At 34.8% G+C, this 14,970-nt stretch overlaps 1 protein-coding gene across 5 annotated transcripts in view; it reads left to right on the forward strand.

Annotated features, from left to right (window-relative positions):
- LOC134535777 (uncharacterized) overlaps positions 1 to 14,970 on the forward strand; it is a 192,054-nt gene that overhangs the window by 42,432 nt on the left and 134,652 nt on the right. For all 5 annotated transcript variants that reach the window (XM_063375030.1, XM_063375029.1, XM_063375032.1 and 2 more), the window contains exons 6-7: positions 4,005 to 4,137; positions 13,209 to 13,408. In XM_063375030.1, the coding sequence (XP_063231100.1) occupies positions 4,005 to 4,137; positions 13,209 to 13,408 (333 nt within the window). The remainder of the gene's footprint in view (positions 1 to 4,004; positions 4,138 to 13,208; positions 13,409 to 14,970) is intronic.

Here is a 14,970-nt window from a genome sequence, read left to right on the forward strand (position 1 = left end):
TATTGTTGCATAATACATAGCAAAGAAATGAAACCTGATCTAAAATCAATTAATGGAAGTACACAATAAAAAATTAACCAGTCCATTAAAGGTCCTCTTCATCAGAACCATCATTGATAACAACATTAGTGCATGTGCCCCACAACATTTGGCACACACAATACCACACTGCAGTCCAGCCCGTACACACTGGCATTTGTAGCTGCATTTACTTTTACAGTTACATGATATCAAATTCAGGAGCTGTTCTGAAGCTGGAGGAAGGGATGTTGTTAAAGGATCAAGTGTGCCACTCACACTTTTTCATCTCCACTCAACAGGATCTAATGAATGGCCCAGCCACTCTTTCACCTGTAGGTAAACCTGCTGTTCACATGCGGCACTGGTTGGTGTAAGAGAGGCTAGCTGGAAAGAAGCACAAACAGGCATCTTTGCTATCTTGCATATATACTCTCATTTGATCCAAAGTGGAATAGTTATCATGTCCCTGATACATTGCAGTTGCAAACTTTTCTCCAGCTGCAATAACGATCTTCTTATCCGCATGTGGACATGTAAAAACATGTACTGCTCTCCGAATGGAATCATCGTTCTTGATGATGTTCCATGCTTGCTTCTTTCCCTTACCGAAGAAAGCACTGGTTGTATCTGATCCGGTCATAGCATGACAAAACAAAATATAGTTTTTTCATTTTACCAATGTCCTGCTGAATAGCTGATATACTGTAAATCTTTCCTGTTGTCTTGCTTGAGGGTGGATAAACAATTTCTATGTGTGCATCTTCTGATCTCGCAGTCAACATCGCAAGGATGTCTGTATCAGTAGCTATTACTTTACACAACAGCTTGTCGAATACTGAAGAGCAATAGCTGCTATAGTGGTATCAACATCTCCTCAGCACTGAATGGCTTGATAACCTAAAGCTCGAAAATAAGTTACTAATAATTTTATGAGCCCATTTTTGTTATGGCCATTCCTCAGAAAGTCCATTTGCGTTGATGTAACAACATTGTTAGCAGCTGTTGAAATATCGGTGGAAGACCTCCCTAAAGAACGCCGCCTTCGCTCTTCCTCTTTAGTGGTTAACTTGTCATAATCATCAAACACTACAGTTGCTGTCACAGAAAAATGTTTTTGGACGAATGTGACATAAACCTCACATAATTGACCAAATGTAGCAGGTCTTGGCCACACAAGCACATGCAAGAGGTATCCTCCATCGATAACTACTTTGCAGTCTACACTAATGCTCTCATTGGTTACCTCATACGATTTTAAGATCTTTGCGAGCGACGATTTTTATTTCTTATAAAATGCTATAGCCAATATTAACCTAAATTGCTCAAAAACCCATTTGTTGTGCAGTAGTTCCTTGTAATCCTTAATATGTCAGTCAATTATTATCGAATACACATGTTTGACCCACCAATTTAAAGCTAATAAAATAATGGAAAACGTTTATAAAAGTATTTTTATGCCTATCAGTGGTGGATTTGATGTAACTGGTGATTGTATAGAGCAGTGATACATTTTACTTCCATTAGTTGAGTATAAATTATAAGATAATTTTTGCAGTGCATAAAGTAATAAAAACGAATGATTAAGCATTAAGGGCCCTTAACTTTAAATTTTTGACCAAATTTTTATATATTGGAATGAATATTTTTCGCGCAACAGTCGTGATATGCATATTTCGGCACTTACGCCCTTATTGCCTTAAAAAAGTATGAAGCCGGCATCGGAGAGATGGGGACTTTTTAGGATCAATTCTTAACACCCAAAGGAATGTTGGTGCCAAATTTCAAAACTACATTATTATTTTTTAGGTTTGCTAGATTTTTCCCCTAAAATGCCTGGACTAGTAGGGGTGCAACAATTACGTGGAAAAAAAAAAAATTTTTTTTAGATAAAGTTATTTATAAAACCAAAACCCGATCATGAAAAGTACGTTTATTTAAAAAAAGGTGAAGTATACAAGAGCACGCCAAAAAATTTTATATTAATAATGCATGCAATAAAATTCTTTCTTCAACTTTAAATAGAAAAACAAAATCTGTGACCCAAACGCAAGCCACTTTAATCTGTGATGTGAACTAACGCGTAACTATCTTACCACGAAAGAGTGCGGGCTATCAAATGTAGTTAACTCGGCACTTGACAGAGAGCGCGCGTTGCATGAATCTGCGAGATATCGATATTCGACTACAGGCTACGCTAGCGCTGGCTACATGTTCATAAGCGGTACACCGCGGCGGTGCAGACGAATAGATAAAGGTTATAACATTTCAAAAGTCTTTAAAAGAAAATTTACACGTCAGACAACTTCGAATTTCCGTTAATTTAATAAGTAAGTGGTAATGTCCGTGTAAATATTAGATTTCTACTTTAAAATACATCGGATTATACGGAAAAGATACCTACACAAAGCGCTCAGCATCTAATAGCGGGACCAAAAACAACATGCGACGTTTACGCGACAAGTTTTTTATCCCAATTTTGACGGCCTAAAATATAGGTGCGATGATTATGCGATAAAAGAGGGTAATTGCAAAATTTATTTCCTAATGAATATTAGACATAGCATACTTCGTGAGTTTGTCTAATACCTATTTTCATTGTTAAGTCTTTTCTCCAATATAAATATCCTTTTTGGATGTTTTAATGGGTCTTCATAATCAAAAACATGAATAAAGGACTTTTCAAACATGCAACAAGAATTTGTTTTTCCCCCACTTTTGTCTTGCTAAAATTAATGGAAATATTGCATGGATGATTAAAAAAAACGGCATATTGGTCATTTAAAACTTGAAAACAAAATATTATTTGTATTCATTTCATCACACACACTAGAAGTGTTGAAGGAAAAAAAGTCAACAGCCTTGGACTACAACACCACAAAACATGAATGCTCCATTGAGATAGGCATTAAAAGAAGTAATCGTCGTAGTTTCAACTGCTTATAAATTGATAATCGTAATCGATCAAACATCTATGACAAAGCAGGCATTCATTACTTTTCAAAAATGAAAAATATGTAAAAAACAATGTAAATAATGTTTTAAGATTCCAGATAAAATTAGCAAATATTTTTTTTAAATATTGCTGAACTTAAATTAAATTTACCTGGCGGCACTGTTAACAACGAAAACTTGTCAATATCTAGGGTTAAATATGTAAATATGAATTTATTCAATCACCAATTTGGAAATACAGCATTATAAAAAAATTAACATTTTTCTTAAAATTGGTTGAAATGGATTTCACTGTATTTTGCAGTTCGCGAAATTTTCTGAGCAACACATGCAGAGTTGCAAGTTGTAGAAAATAAGGTGAATAAGAACAAATAAAAAGGTTGGTTGGTTAGGTTTAGTTGGGTTAGCTGCATTATTAAAAAACAAAACAATTACTTCATAATTTAAATATTATAAAAAACATTGTCCCTATAATTATTGTAGCTGACTCAACTTAACTTAACTAACCTTTCTTTTTCGTATTATTTGTGTAATTTTGCAGGAGTATTACATGACGTGAAAAAAAATTTTATGTGGGATTCTATTGCTCATTCTTACTATTCGCATTCAATATTTGTATTCGCGAACAATTATATATTTGTATTTGATTCGAACTAAAAAACTGACATTCGCACAGGTCTAGTGACGTTAATATTTTCTCTGGTGAGCTTATTTGACATATTCTAAAAGCATCTTGTCCTGTTGAGTATAATGAACTCTACTTTTGAGTCAAATCTAACTTAAGCTACTTGCTTAACTTGGCTTGAGTTTTAGAGTCTCTGCCCATTCCCAATTATTATTGCTAATTATGTTTATAAAGTAGGTTAAAGGTTTTGGTATTGGAATAGTTGGGACATGAGTAGTTTGATAATCATTATCTTAAGGTGTGTGCAGTTTGATGGAACATGCATATTTCTGGAATGAGCTAATGCCTGTTTTATTTACTTGTTTGTATTGGGTTGTATTTGTCATGGGGAGGTATTGTCATTCAGGTGTTTAACTACAATTCTGCTGACGTGGAGTCTCTCAAGATGGATGTCCTGCTCCATGATATCACCTCTAACGGCTACTCCCATCCAGACAAGCTGAACCAGTTCGCTGCCTCTAAAACACCACCGTACACAGGTACGCTCTGGTTCTGCCCGGCAACCTACTCCTGCAGTGTTGTTCATGTTGAGGAATCTGTTATTACGTACTAGGTACCAAAAAATGGTGAAGCACAAAATTTGTGAAAAACTTTGAGATTCAAGTTTTTTTTCCCCGAAATTTTAAAATTTTTATGGAAACACAAAGATTGGTGCAAAATACAGCTTTTTCCACAAAGTTGATGATGACTGGAGACTAAATTTTTCGCACAAAATATATCTCTTGACATAAACAAAACCTACTGTTGATCATTCAAAACAAAATTGAATATAATACTTATAAAACAATAACTTGTCTGCATAAAAACCTAAATTGTTTAATCTTTCATTTACTATGTATCACAGAATTTGTCCTTTAAGCATGTGTTGACCCATTTACTAAAAAAATCTGTATTCTTTGAAAAGGAGAAACTTATATTCTATTCCTGAATCGTTACCATTTTTGTAGTCATTGTTACATCTGTACATTGCACAATTAAGCATTTTAACTACATGAAATCACACATGATTATGTACCAACAATAAAAAAGGTTTGTGTGAGATTTAAATTAATGAATACCACATGTAAAAAGAGCTTAGGCTACAACCAAGGTGCGTAGCAAGGGTTTATGTGGAGGGTAAAATCTTTTCATGGTATCACTTTTACTTCTTTCTGCCATGGTCAGGACCTAATGAGTGACATTAACTGCAACTAACATAAATTATTAATTATGAGCTACCACCCGAAACACAGCTCTTTCTACCAATTTCCAATGACGACTTAACAATAGGGACCAATAAGTTCACTTTCTTCCATCTGAAAGGAGCCAGTCACAGAATACTTTACAATTCTAGCCAGTAACAAAACTCGTTCCAACATTGAAAACAAATCATGATTCTTTGCGACTTCTGTCCAACACAAACTTTTTTACGAGAGAATTCACAAGTCCTTGTTCCCAAACTAATACTACGTGCCTTATAGGAACATGGCATCAGCCTACTTCCAAACAAAAACCACTGATACCTCAGAACCAGTGATAACCTCATGATGTCAGTGATACACCTAAAATGTACGTGAATTCACAGTACAACTTGACCAACAAGCAACAAATATAGTATCTTTACCAAACAAGAGTAAATTAGAAATAATTAAATATGTGAACTATGGGAAAATATGATTTTAAAAACAAATTGAAAACAAACAAATACCTCCAAAATAGATAAAAAGCCTTTATCAACAAATACTTAAAACCTAACAAATTATTAAATTTATCATAAAACATGGTAAGTCTCTTATGGGTAGGCAGTTAAGGGTCTGCACTGTTACAGCTTTCTTTGCTGATAAACGTTGTATATGGCCTTTTAAAGTTTATAAAATTTATTCACCAATAGTACTGTATTTAAATTAGTTAATGTTTCACTAACCTATATGAACCACTAAACAATCATGATAAAAATTTTAATATTGTGAGATATGCTTTATTTGGGCTATTATCATTTGCACATAACCTTTGCAGGTTATCCGCAGTATTTCCTTTACAACTAGTGCAGTGACTAGGGATGGGGCGACCGAATCCAATATCCGCCGAATCTGCCGAATCCTAGGGATTCGAAGATTCTGCAGGTCTGATATAGGATTCGTCAAATGATTTGGTGTTTTTTTATTTATTATGCATAAACTGTTTGTATGTGTTATTTATAGAAAAAATCCTAACCGCTAATCTGTACTAAAACTGAAATTTCTCAAGAAAATTTTTTTGTTTTTATATAGGCCTACACAAGAAACAGTAAAAGCACAACATATTTGAGGTTAGGAAGGCATCAGATGTTATAAACAAGAATGTACCCAGCCTAAGCTGTTTTGGTATTATGTTTTGCCTACATACAACAGTTTAGAAATTTATTAATAAATCTGCCACTTTTCAAAATACAAGCAGTGATGCAAAAGTATTATTGATTTTTACCGTTTGCGCAGTAACCTAATCAAGCACCAACTTCCGCGGCACATCGTCAGGTGCATTATCTTCGAACTCATCAAACACTGTTCCGTTTTCTTTAAGCATATGAGAATTTGTTTTTGTAATGTTTTAATCAAGAATATAAATGAATAAAATAGTTCACAAACAAACGTAAAAGTTTTCAACAGAAACGAAGTTCAAAAAAACAATATTCACAACACGCAATTCACACACGAGGTATTGGTGACACTGGGTACGGAACAAAGGCGTCTCGTCACGTTTGTTTATAAAATTTGGTACTCGAAAAACGAGCTCGAGCCGAGTACTTACTTCAAGCTTGAGCTCGGCTCAAATTTCGAGCTTCAACAGCAGCAGGTTATTTGGCCGGAAAGCATTGTGACGATGTTTTACTATTTACGGGAAAAAATACAGTAAAACTCGCTTACGAGATCCTGCATGGTAGGTTTTTCCGTATAAAGCGTTTAAATTGTCCGGGATCTCATCATTTACGCCATCAAATGTGTGATATAAAGTCCCGTTTAAAATTTTTCTGAAAGTTCCTGTTTCAAATAGTAATGGCGCACGAAAATATGAAGAAAAGTAAAATGATTAACAACTTGCGAAGAAATATGGATGATGTGCCATAACTACAGTACAAACCCAATAGTTATCTTAAGATAATTACCATAAAGAGAACAAGATTCTTTGTAGTTACCATAATTACTACAGAAGCATGATAGCTACCACATTTGCACTATAGTTACCGTAACAACCGAGATGGTAATGTTCTTATTTAACACATATTAAAATTAAAGAACATTATTGAAAAAAAGGATGTTAAATTTTGATATGTAAGGTTGGCACATGTTGCTAAGAAATAATGTGATCTGAAAGAATGCAGTACTACTACGAAAAGTGAAATGGGTACTCATGGAGTTTTAGGTTATGGCAGTCTCTCTCGTTTTACAGTAATATCGGCCGAAAATTAACAAGCGTATCGGAAGTTGGCAGAAATGCCGATTCAAATAAATATTGGCAAAATCGGCTTCTTCAGTACAGCTCTACATTTGATGACATGAGGAAACATATTTCAGACTTCAGGATATTGAAAAAGACTTTTAATTTCCATGTAGGTTTATTGTGCGTATTTTTTTTTTTTTTTTTTGCAAGTGTAAATTGACTTAAGTAAAATGCTTCCATTTTATTACTTTCAATTGATTAAACTTTAATGACAAGTTACAGATATTTATGACACTAATTTTAAGGTTAAGCAATTTTATGAAATCATTCCAGCCACACAGGTTGCCAGCGAGAGACGCTTCTCTTCTGCTGTAAACACCATCTCTAATCGTAGAGCTAATTTAACTCCTGAACGTGCAGAACAAATTATTTTTCTGCATGATAGATTAAAGACAATCAGCCACTGTCTGTTGTAGAAAATAAAGGCTTCAGAAAGCTTATTGCATTTCTGTAACCTTATTATTCAATGGTTTCGAGAAAATTTCTTGCAAATAAACTTATACCAGAAATGTACCAAACTACATGTGAGAAAGTCAAGGGACTTTTAGTGCAAGCAGAATACATCTCACTCACATATGTGGACATCATCTGTTAAAAGATTCGGGTTTGGGTTCAAGATTCAGTAATTCCAGTCGAGGATTTTAGTTAGGATTCGGATTCGAGGAAATCAGGATTCGCCCCATCCCTATTAGTGACATTCAATAATCCAGTAAAATTGCTGTCCCAAACCCTAAGAATTAAGAGCTTAAACTGAATGTTTATAGTTAAACTGTCATATACCCATAGCATGACATAAAAATATATGTATAAACTTTTAGCACAACCTTCTGTTAATTAGTGTTCTACTTACTTTTTGGAGACATCTAAATAATTTAATCATTTTTTTTAATTACAGTGACAAGACTTCTACACTCAAAGTCATTTATATAGCACTATTTACACATTGTAAGTTGTTGGCGAATTGAGTTGTTTTTTTAAGTTTTTCTACACTAGGAGTAAACTCTTTTGTTTGTTGTACACCTATCCCTCACTTAGCACAAATAATTAATTCCTAAAAATGCTTGTGTTATTCGAAATTGCATATTCTGAAGCATTAGTTTCCATCAATAGCAAGGCTAATTTATTTAATGTCTTCCAAAATTGTGTAGGAAAATATACTTTTCGTAATATAAATGCTTTTAATAACACTCAACTAGAAATATGTCACACCATTTATCTTTATATGCCTCCCATCGCACTTTGTATGACAAATATGACACCGCGTAACTGGAGATACGTGGTTATTTACTTAATTGTCGATACAAATCAGCAAAAGCCGATTTGTCCAATATTCAGTTGAAACAATATATCTGCCGATTCACGGTATACTTGTCCATTTTTGGCCAATATTATGGAAAAATTTAAGTGCTTGTCGTAACTTAAAAATCCACCAGTACCTTTTTCAGTTTTCGTACTACTACAGTAGAGCACCCCTCAACCGTAATTCCCACAAACGGAACTCCCAATATCCGGAACTAATTTTCCAAAAAAAAAAATTAAAACACTACAAAACATCTCCTAAACATTTCCGCACTGGAACGAGGCGTTTTTGCTTTTGCCTGTCTGTACATGTCTTATAGGCGCGCGCGTGCACGTCTGTCAGAGAGCTAATTATAGCCAGTCTTTCCCGCGCATTGCGTAAATACACCGCCGGTTTTCGCGTCGGACGTGAATTACTATAAAGATGTTTATGCTATAAGTAGTTTTATTGTTTCACTATGTCAAGTAAACGGAAAATTCCGGCCGGCCCGAGAGTATGTACACTTACTCCCACTACACACGCTGACACATGTGATAGCCAGTAACATTTGCTTCCAATGTGTGATGCTTTCAGTTTGTAGGCAATAATTTAGTGTAGAAACAGTCTACATTTACCTGTATTTCTCTATCTCTGTTTTTAAATGAGATGCTTGAAGTTTTATTCTTGTGTATGTGAAATGTAAACTGTGCGTGGCAGTGACTATACACTCTCCAGGAAGTGTGAATCACTAGCACGTCAACACAGAAGTAACACAACACTGCAGCTGTAGTCCTACTACCTCCCCCGAACCCTCTTCATCATCCTCTTCGCTCACGCACGCACCCACCCACAGAGAGAAGAAACACGTGCCTGCCAGCTTGCTTGAATGAAGGTCATTCAACCGGCCCGGAGGCCGGCCCTACCGCCACTCCCCTAACCTGGAATTTTCTCATAACCGGAATAGACCTCCCCCCAATGATTCCGGTTGAGGGGTGCTCTACTGTACATACTTTGAACTAGCATCATTTCTTAGCTACGTGTGTCAGCTGTACATAACAAACATTCTATGTTTTAATAACTTTCTTGCATCTAATACATCTTAATAAATATATCACCACCACGGTAAAGTTATATATCAGAACAAAAACTTACTTTGTTTAGAGCATGGGTACCACTTCAAACAATGAAAAATTTCAACTATTTGAACTGCAAAGAAAGGTTTTTAAAATTGTTACGGAAGATATTGTTTAGTTACCTTACGTAATTTTTTTTAAATATAATAACAAAAATAATCAAATAATATAGGACTTCACATAAAATAAATTACTTTTACTGTTTCCTGTGCAAAGGTATAACGGTTCGTTATATACAAAAATAAACAGATGTTCAACGCCGATTGTAATTTTGTTGTTTTTATTTTTTTCAAATAGAATGCACAGACGAATCCAAACACTTTCAATGTTTCATTTGTACGTTCGCCTGTCGAGAATGCTCACAGCTCGGGCGATGAAGATTAACGAAAAATAACGTAGATTAAGTCCTTCAGTAAAATCTTACTGTAAGTACACAAAGATAGTGCGACCTCGAACAGGGCCGCACCCAGCGAAAACGAATTTCGCCATGAGCCAAAACGCCGACGAAGGTGATAAAAATTTCTAAATACTGCCCAAACGAAATAAAAAGAAAATTAGGTTAATTTAATACTCGGCATGGCTCTGACCACCAACGTTAAATTATCTATTCAGCAAATTACTTCATAATTTGGCGAGAAGCCACCGAACGCGACCTACTGGTGCAGCAATCGGCAGACGACTGGCTGAAGTCCTGCCACCGTCTCCTCCACGCAGGGAGGATAAGTCACATGACCTCACCGACCAATCACACGCACGCTTCATTCAGGCTTACAGATACAAGCCAATCAGAGAACAAATTACAATACATGAAAAACCCTGTACACACATAACTCGGGGCTTCACTTGATCTGTCTCTTTTCAATTTCACATCAAAATTGGGGACTCCCATTCTCGTTCTCTCTCCCACACTGTGAGACAGCAGTTATCACTCAGTTCCCACGCAGTGGGGGAATTCCCGTCTTTATCTCGGTTGGCGGGGAAGCACTGTTTCTTTCTCACTCACACCAGACACAGTCCCGTGTTCTAGAATCATTCCACACGTTAATGAACATTACAAACAGCAATTATAATACAAATTACTTTACAAAATTCAACCTATTTAGAAAAACCTGACAAAGTAGGCCTAAACATGCAAAATTCTAGTACAGCGACTTATTTGTAAATTATTACATAAAAAATAGTACTGATTAAAATTGTCTAATAAAATACAAAATACCTTCTTAAAACACATAGCACATGCAAATAACATATATTAATAGCCATAACGTCTGATTATACTGTCTCGTAACTTATACATCACTCAAAAAACATTGACTTATTACTGCTTACATATACAAAAAAGAAGTTTAAAAGAAAATTATTTATTTAGGAGGGCAGGGTCTTGCAATGTTACAAAGGGACCCCATTAAATGCATTTCCATATACTACCTAAATGTTTGGTACCATAAATTTTTGCTGCCACATGCGCTAAAATAGTATTGGAATTGCCGTTCTTTAATTGTAAACATGTAGTAAGCCGCCTCACAATTTTGCACATTTTAATTTAATTTTTTTTTTAAACTTTGTATTTTGTGAATTAATATATTTTATAGTTACCTATTATTTAATAATCTTATTATATTTAATTACATATTAAAGATTTAAATTTTCCAGCCGCCATTAGTAAATTCATGTTTTAATTAGCAATTAACGGGTTGTCAACATACAAATGAAAGCTAGTTAAATATATGAGCTAAAAATAGAGAGGTAATGTTCTGTTTATAAACTAAAATACATGTGCATTTGCATTGCATGCTTTTCTAAAAAAATTGTTATTTTGGGTAATTTCGTAAATTTATATAAATATTTTAATCAGAATATATATCAGTTGAAATTGGTGAACTGGCAACAGTTGTATCGGCATATCTGCAAAATTTTGTGAATCTCTTCATCTCTAGTTGTATAGTTATGTGTAAAGAACTCATAGAAATACAAAATGTGATCAAACTGCATTAATTTACTCACACCTCTAGTGTGCTGTGTGACTTGCGACTTACTGACATACCATATATCACTGTGTCAGGATTGAGATGCCTCCAACTATAACTGTGCAATAGCAATATACATGCCATCATCTTCAATATTCTCAGCAAATATTAAATAACTGCAAAGCATACTCTTAACAGTCCAGGGATGGATCAATTCCAGATTTCTTCGATTTTAAATTCAGATTTTACAATTTCCCTTGATTCCAGGTTTGATTCCAATTCTAATTCCCTATCTTATTTTCTTTCTGAATGAAATCATGGAAATTCAAACAGAATGTTAACCTGAAGAATAAAACATAAGAATTCTAACTGTATGCACAATACCTGAAAATTTACATTTAAAAAGTTTGCAAGTACGTATTGCAAAATGCATAATGATCAAAATCAGAGATTGTATATTCTTGAAAAATTCCTTCCTGAAATTATCTTTAACAGTCCTGATTGTTGTGTTTCAATTGATTTACGTCCGTCAACATTTACATTAAAATTAAATCACTAACTGATCATGAGGTAGGTATTTTCTGTTCATTGTGATTAAAATCCACAGTAGATTTAATAATCATGCAAGCTATTGTAACTGCAAATGAAACAACATAAATGTGAAAACAGTGCTTTTTGTATAAAAATTTGTGCACACACAGGAAGCAACATGTTTTGCACAAAAATAAATTTTAGCATTCAATTTAATAACCTTATGTACGTGTAAATCCAACTTTTTAACAAAAAATATTTACGTAAATATTTAAAAATATATTTTGAGAATGGTGTTTTAGTATATGAATGACTAAAAAATACAATTAAAATGTTTATGAATAACATGGTTAGCCAGTCTCGTTAAATTATTTACTTCAACATAGTGTCATGGTTGCTGTCTGATGTGTGAAGTGTAAGATAATTTTAATGAATGCAGAGAAAATTTTGTTAATGTTGTATTTATGAAATAAAACTGTTATATTGAAATGAGTTTACAGTGTTTTCCCACAAGTACAAAAATCTAGTATATTAGGGCTAGGCGAGCTGCGTAAGCTTGCTGGAAAATATGTTATTGTGGCAAAACTTAATTTATGTGAATCTATTTTATATCCAAAAGTTTATTTTACATTCAAATTATTGACAGTTCTTATGACATACCATTCTACATCTCATAGGACTCCTTATATGGTACAATTCCTCCTTATAGCTTTGAGAATTGACATTTCCGATTCCAGGTAGAATCGGTGGAGTTGAAGCACTGAAGAATCAACGTGCCCATCCCTACTCAACACTTCCTAGCTAGTGCTAATGTAAACCTGCAAAAAGTACTAGTGAATGAAATTAAAGTATTACACAGGCTAGAGTAGTGAAGTCTCAACCTACTTGTTGATTATTAAATCCAGACAGCTTCCATGCCTTAAATTTACTCTTCATAGTTTGCACTCTGATCGCTAGGTTCACCTGTTACAATCCTCGTCAAACTGCCAATTACAGTTTGCCGTTATCTCTTGCCAGTTGAGGAAGCCGGCCCAACCAGTGCATGTGTTTCTACAAGTGCAAAATATTCCTGGAAAGGTTTTGTTTAAATTAAAACTTCAAATACGGGGAAAATAATTTGTTAGTGAAATATGAAATGTACTTGGCGTGAGTGCAAGTAACGAAAGTAATGTTTGTGGTTCCAGGGTTGAACCAGATCTTGTACGGCCAGGGCTTGCCGAACGACCAGCAGCTCTACAACTATGTGCAGCTGCTGAGCAAACACCGAGCCGAGATGGACGCCATTGCTCCTGCGTTTGATGGGCTGGGTGCAAGTGGCTACTCTTCCGCCCAGGAGAAAGCCTTATCTTCCACGCCAATTGGAACCATCAATGATCTTGCCAAGGTAAACCATTTTGTACCATTATGTTGCACTGTTATTGGTTTTTGAGTTAATATTTTTGGAATTGGTACTAGCACTTTCAACGTAATGTTGATGAACAACCTCTCAAGGCATTTTCGAAAATTTACCTTGGTATTCTGAATAATACCTTGGTCAAGTGGCTGCAATTGAGAGGTGCAGTTCGGTGGCAGAAACATCATTTTGTTGTTTACCAGTCGAACATCAACACTGTGTGCTGCACAGTTGTCTATTAACAAAAGAATTTTTCTTCATTCTTTTTTTTATATTCTTATAAATTTTCACCAGCCAATTTGAAAAGAATTCTCTCATCAACCATGCACGGGTGTTACTAGTATAATCTGCAGGAAGACAAACTTCCTTGAAGCACCTGGGAGTTTGTGTTTGAGTCATTCCATATCAAATAAACCAATAAAAAATTAATTTAGAAACTTCATGTTTTAGATTTATATGTTTTTTTGTGTATTGGTAATATCAACTAAATACATTATAAATGTATTTTTTTCTAAAAAAAAAATTTTGAGTAGTTTTTTTTGTATAAATTTTTGAAAATTGCAAAAATAGCCAATTTTAGCAATGTTTTGGATCACTCAAATACTTGTAGGTTTCCAACTAATGGTGCTAGAATGCTGTTTGACAGCTCATTTTAAAGGTCATTGAATGGGCTTCAATTTGATATGTAACATGACCAACTTTGGAACATAAAATTATTTTTATTTGTTTACAAAAATTTTAATATTGAATTTCTAAAAAACACCATTTTCGATTTTTTTTTTTTTTTAAAAAAAAAAGTATGTTATTCCTACATATATTGGTTAGATTTGTGCCAAATTTCAAGGTGGAGAATCAATGGGATCATGAGTAAATAAAAATGAGAAGTTTAGTAGATGCTTAAGGGGGCGTGGTAGATAAATAAATGCTTTAAGCGTCAGTTGGACGTTATTGGTTTTTGGAAGACAACATTGAAAAACTGCAAAACAACAATCCTACATAATGTTATTTGCCAGCTTTATTAGCAGACGTCCTAAAAAGACAATTCTCGAGCGTTGTTTCTTCCGCAGCAATTAAATGTTTGAAATTACCAAGGCATAAGTTTTGCCTTTAAGTAACCTTCAGTTTTTAATTAATGCATTTAGCTCTGGTTTAGATACCATGCCGCCATAAGGCGATTGGTGCACGGTAAAAAACGGTCACAGGCCCGAAAACAATGAATTTTGTATCATATGACCACTAAAGAGTCTAGATGCCTATGTGGGTGACCGTTACTATGTAGGGAGGTCAGGAGCTTAGTTCCAGCTCGTCAGTGGCGAGATGGCCTTCATACGGGAAGGGTGTCGCTGGCGGTCGCTCTGCGGCCTGCCATCTAGCGGGAACTAACAAAACCTCGAAGGTTGTATCTCGCTCTCTCTCTCTAACACACAGCCGATAAGGTTCTATCGTGCCCGGAGGAGGGGAAGGTTTATCAGGTTTCTCTTTAAACTCATCCTTCGCCATGGGGAGGCGGAATGGATTATTTTTTGTCCGCAACTGCGCAGACGACATGTGGC

Source organism: Bacillus rossius, chromosome 10, assembly GCF_032445375.1.
Source record: "Bacillus rossius redtenbacheri isolate Brsri chromosome 10, Brsri_v3, whole genome shotgun sequence".
In the NCBI taxonomy this organism is placed as follows: domain Eukaryota; kingdom Metazoa; phylum Arthropoda; class Insecta; order Phasmatodea; family Bacillidae; genus Bacillus; species Bacillus rossius.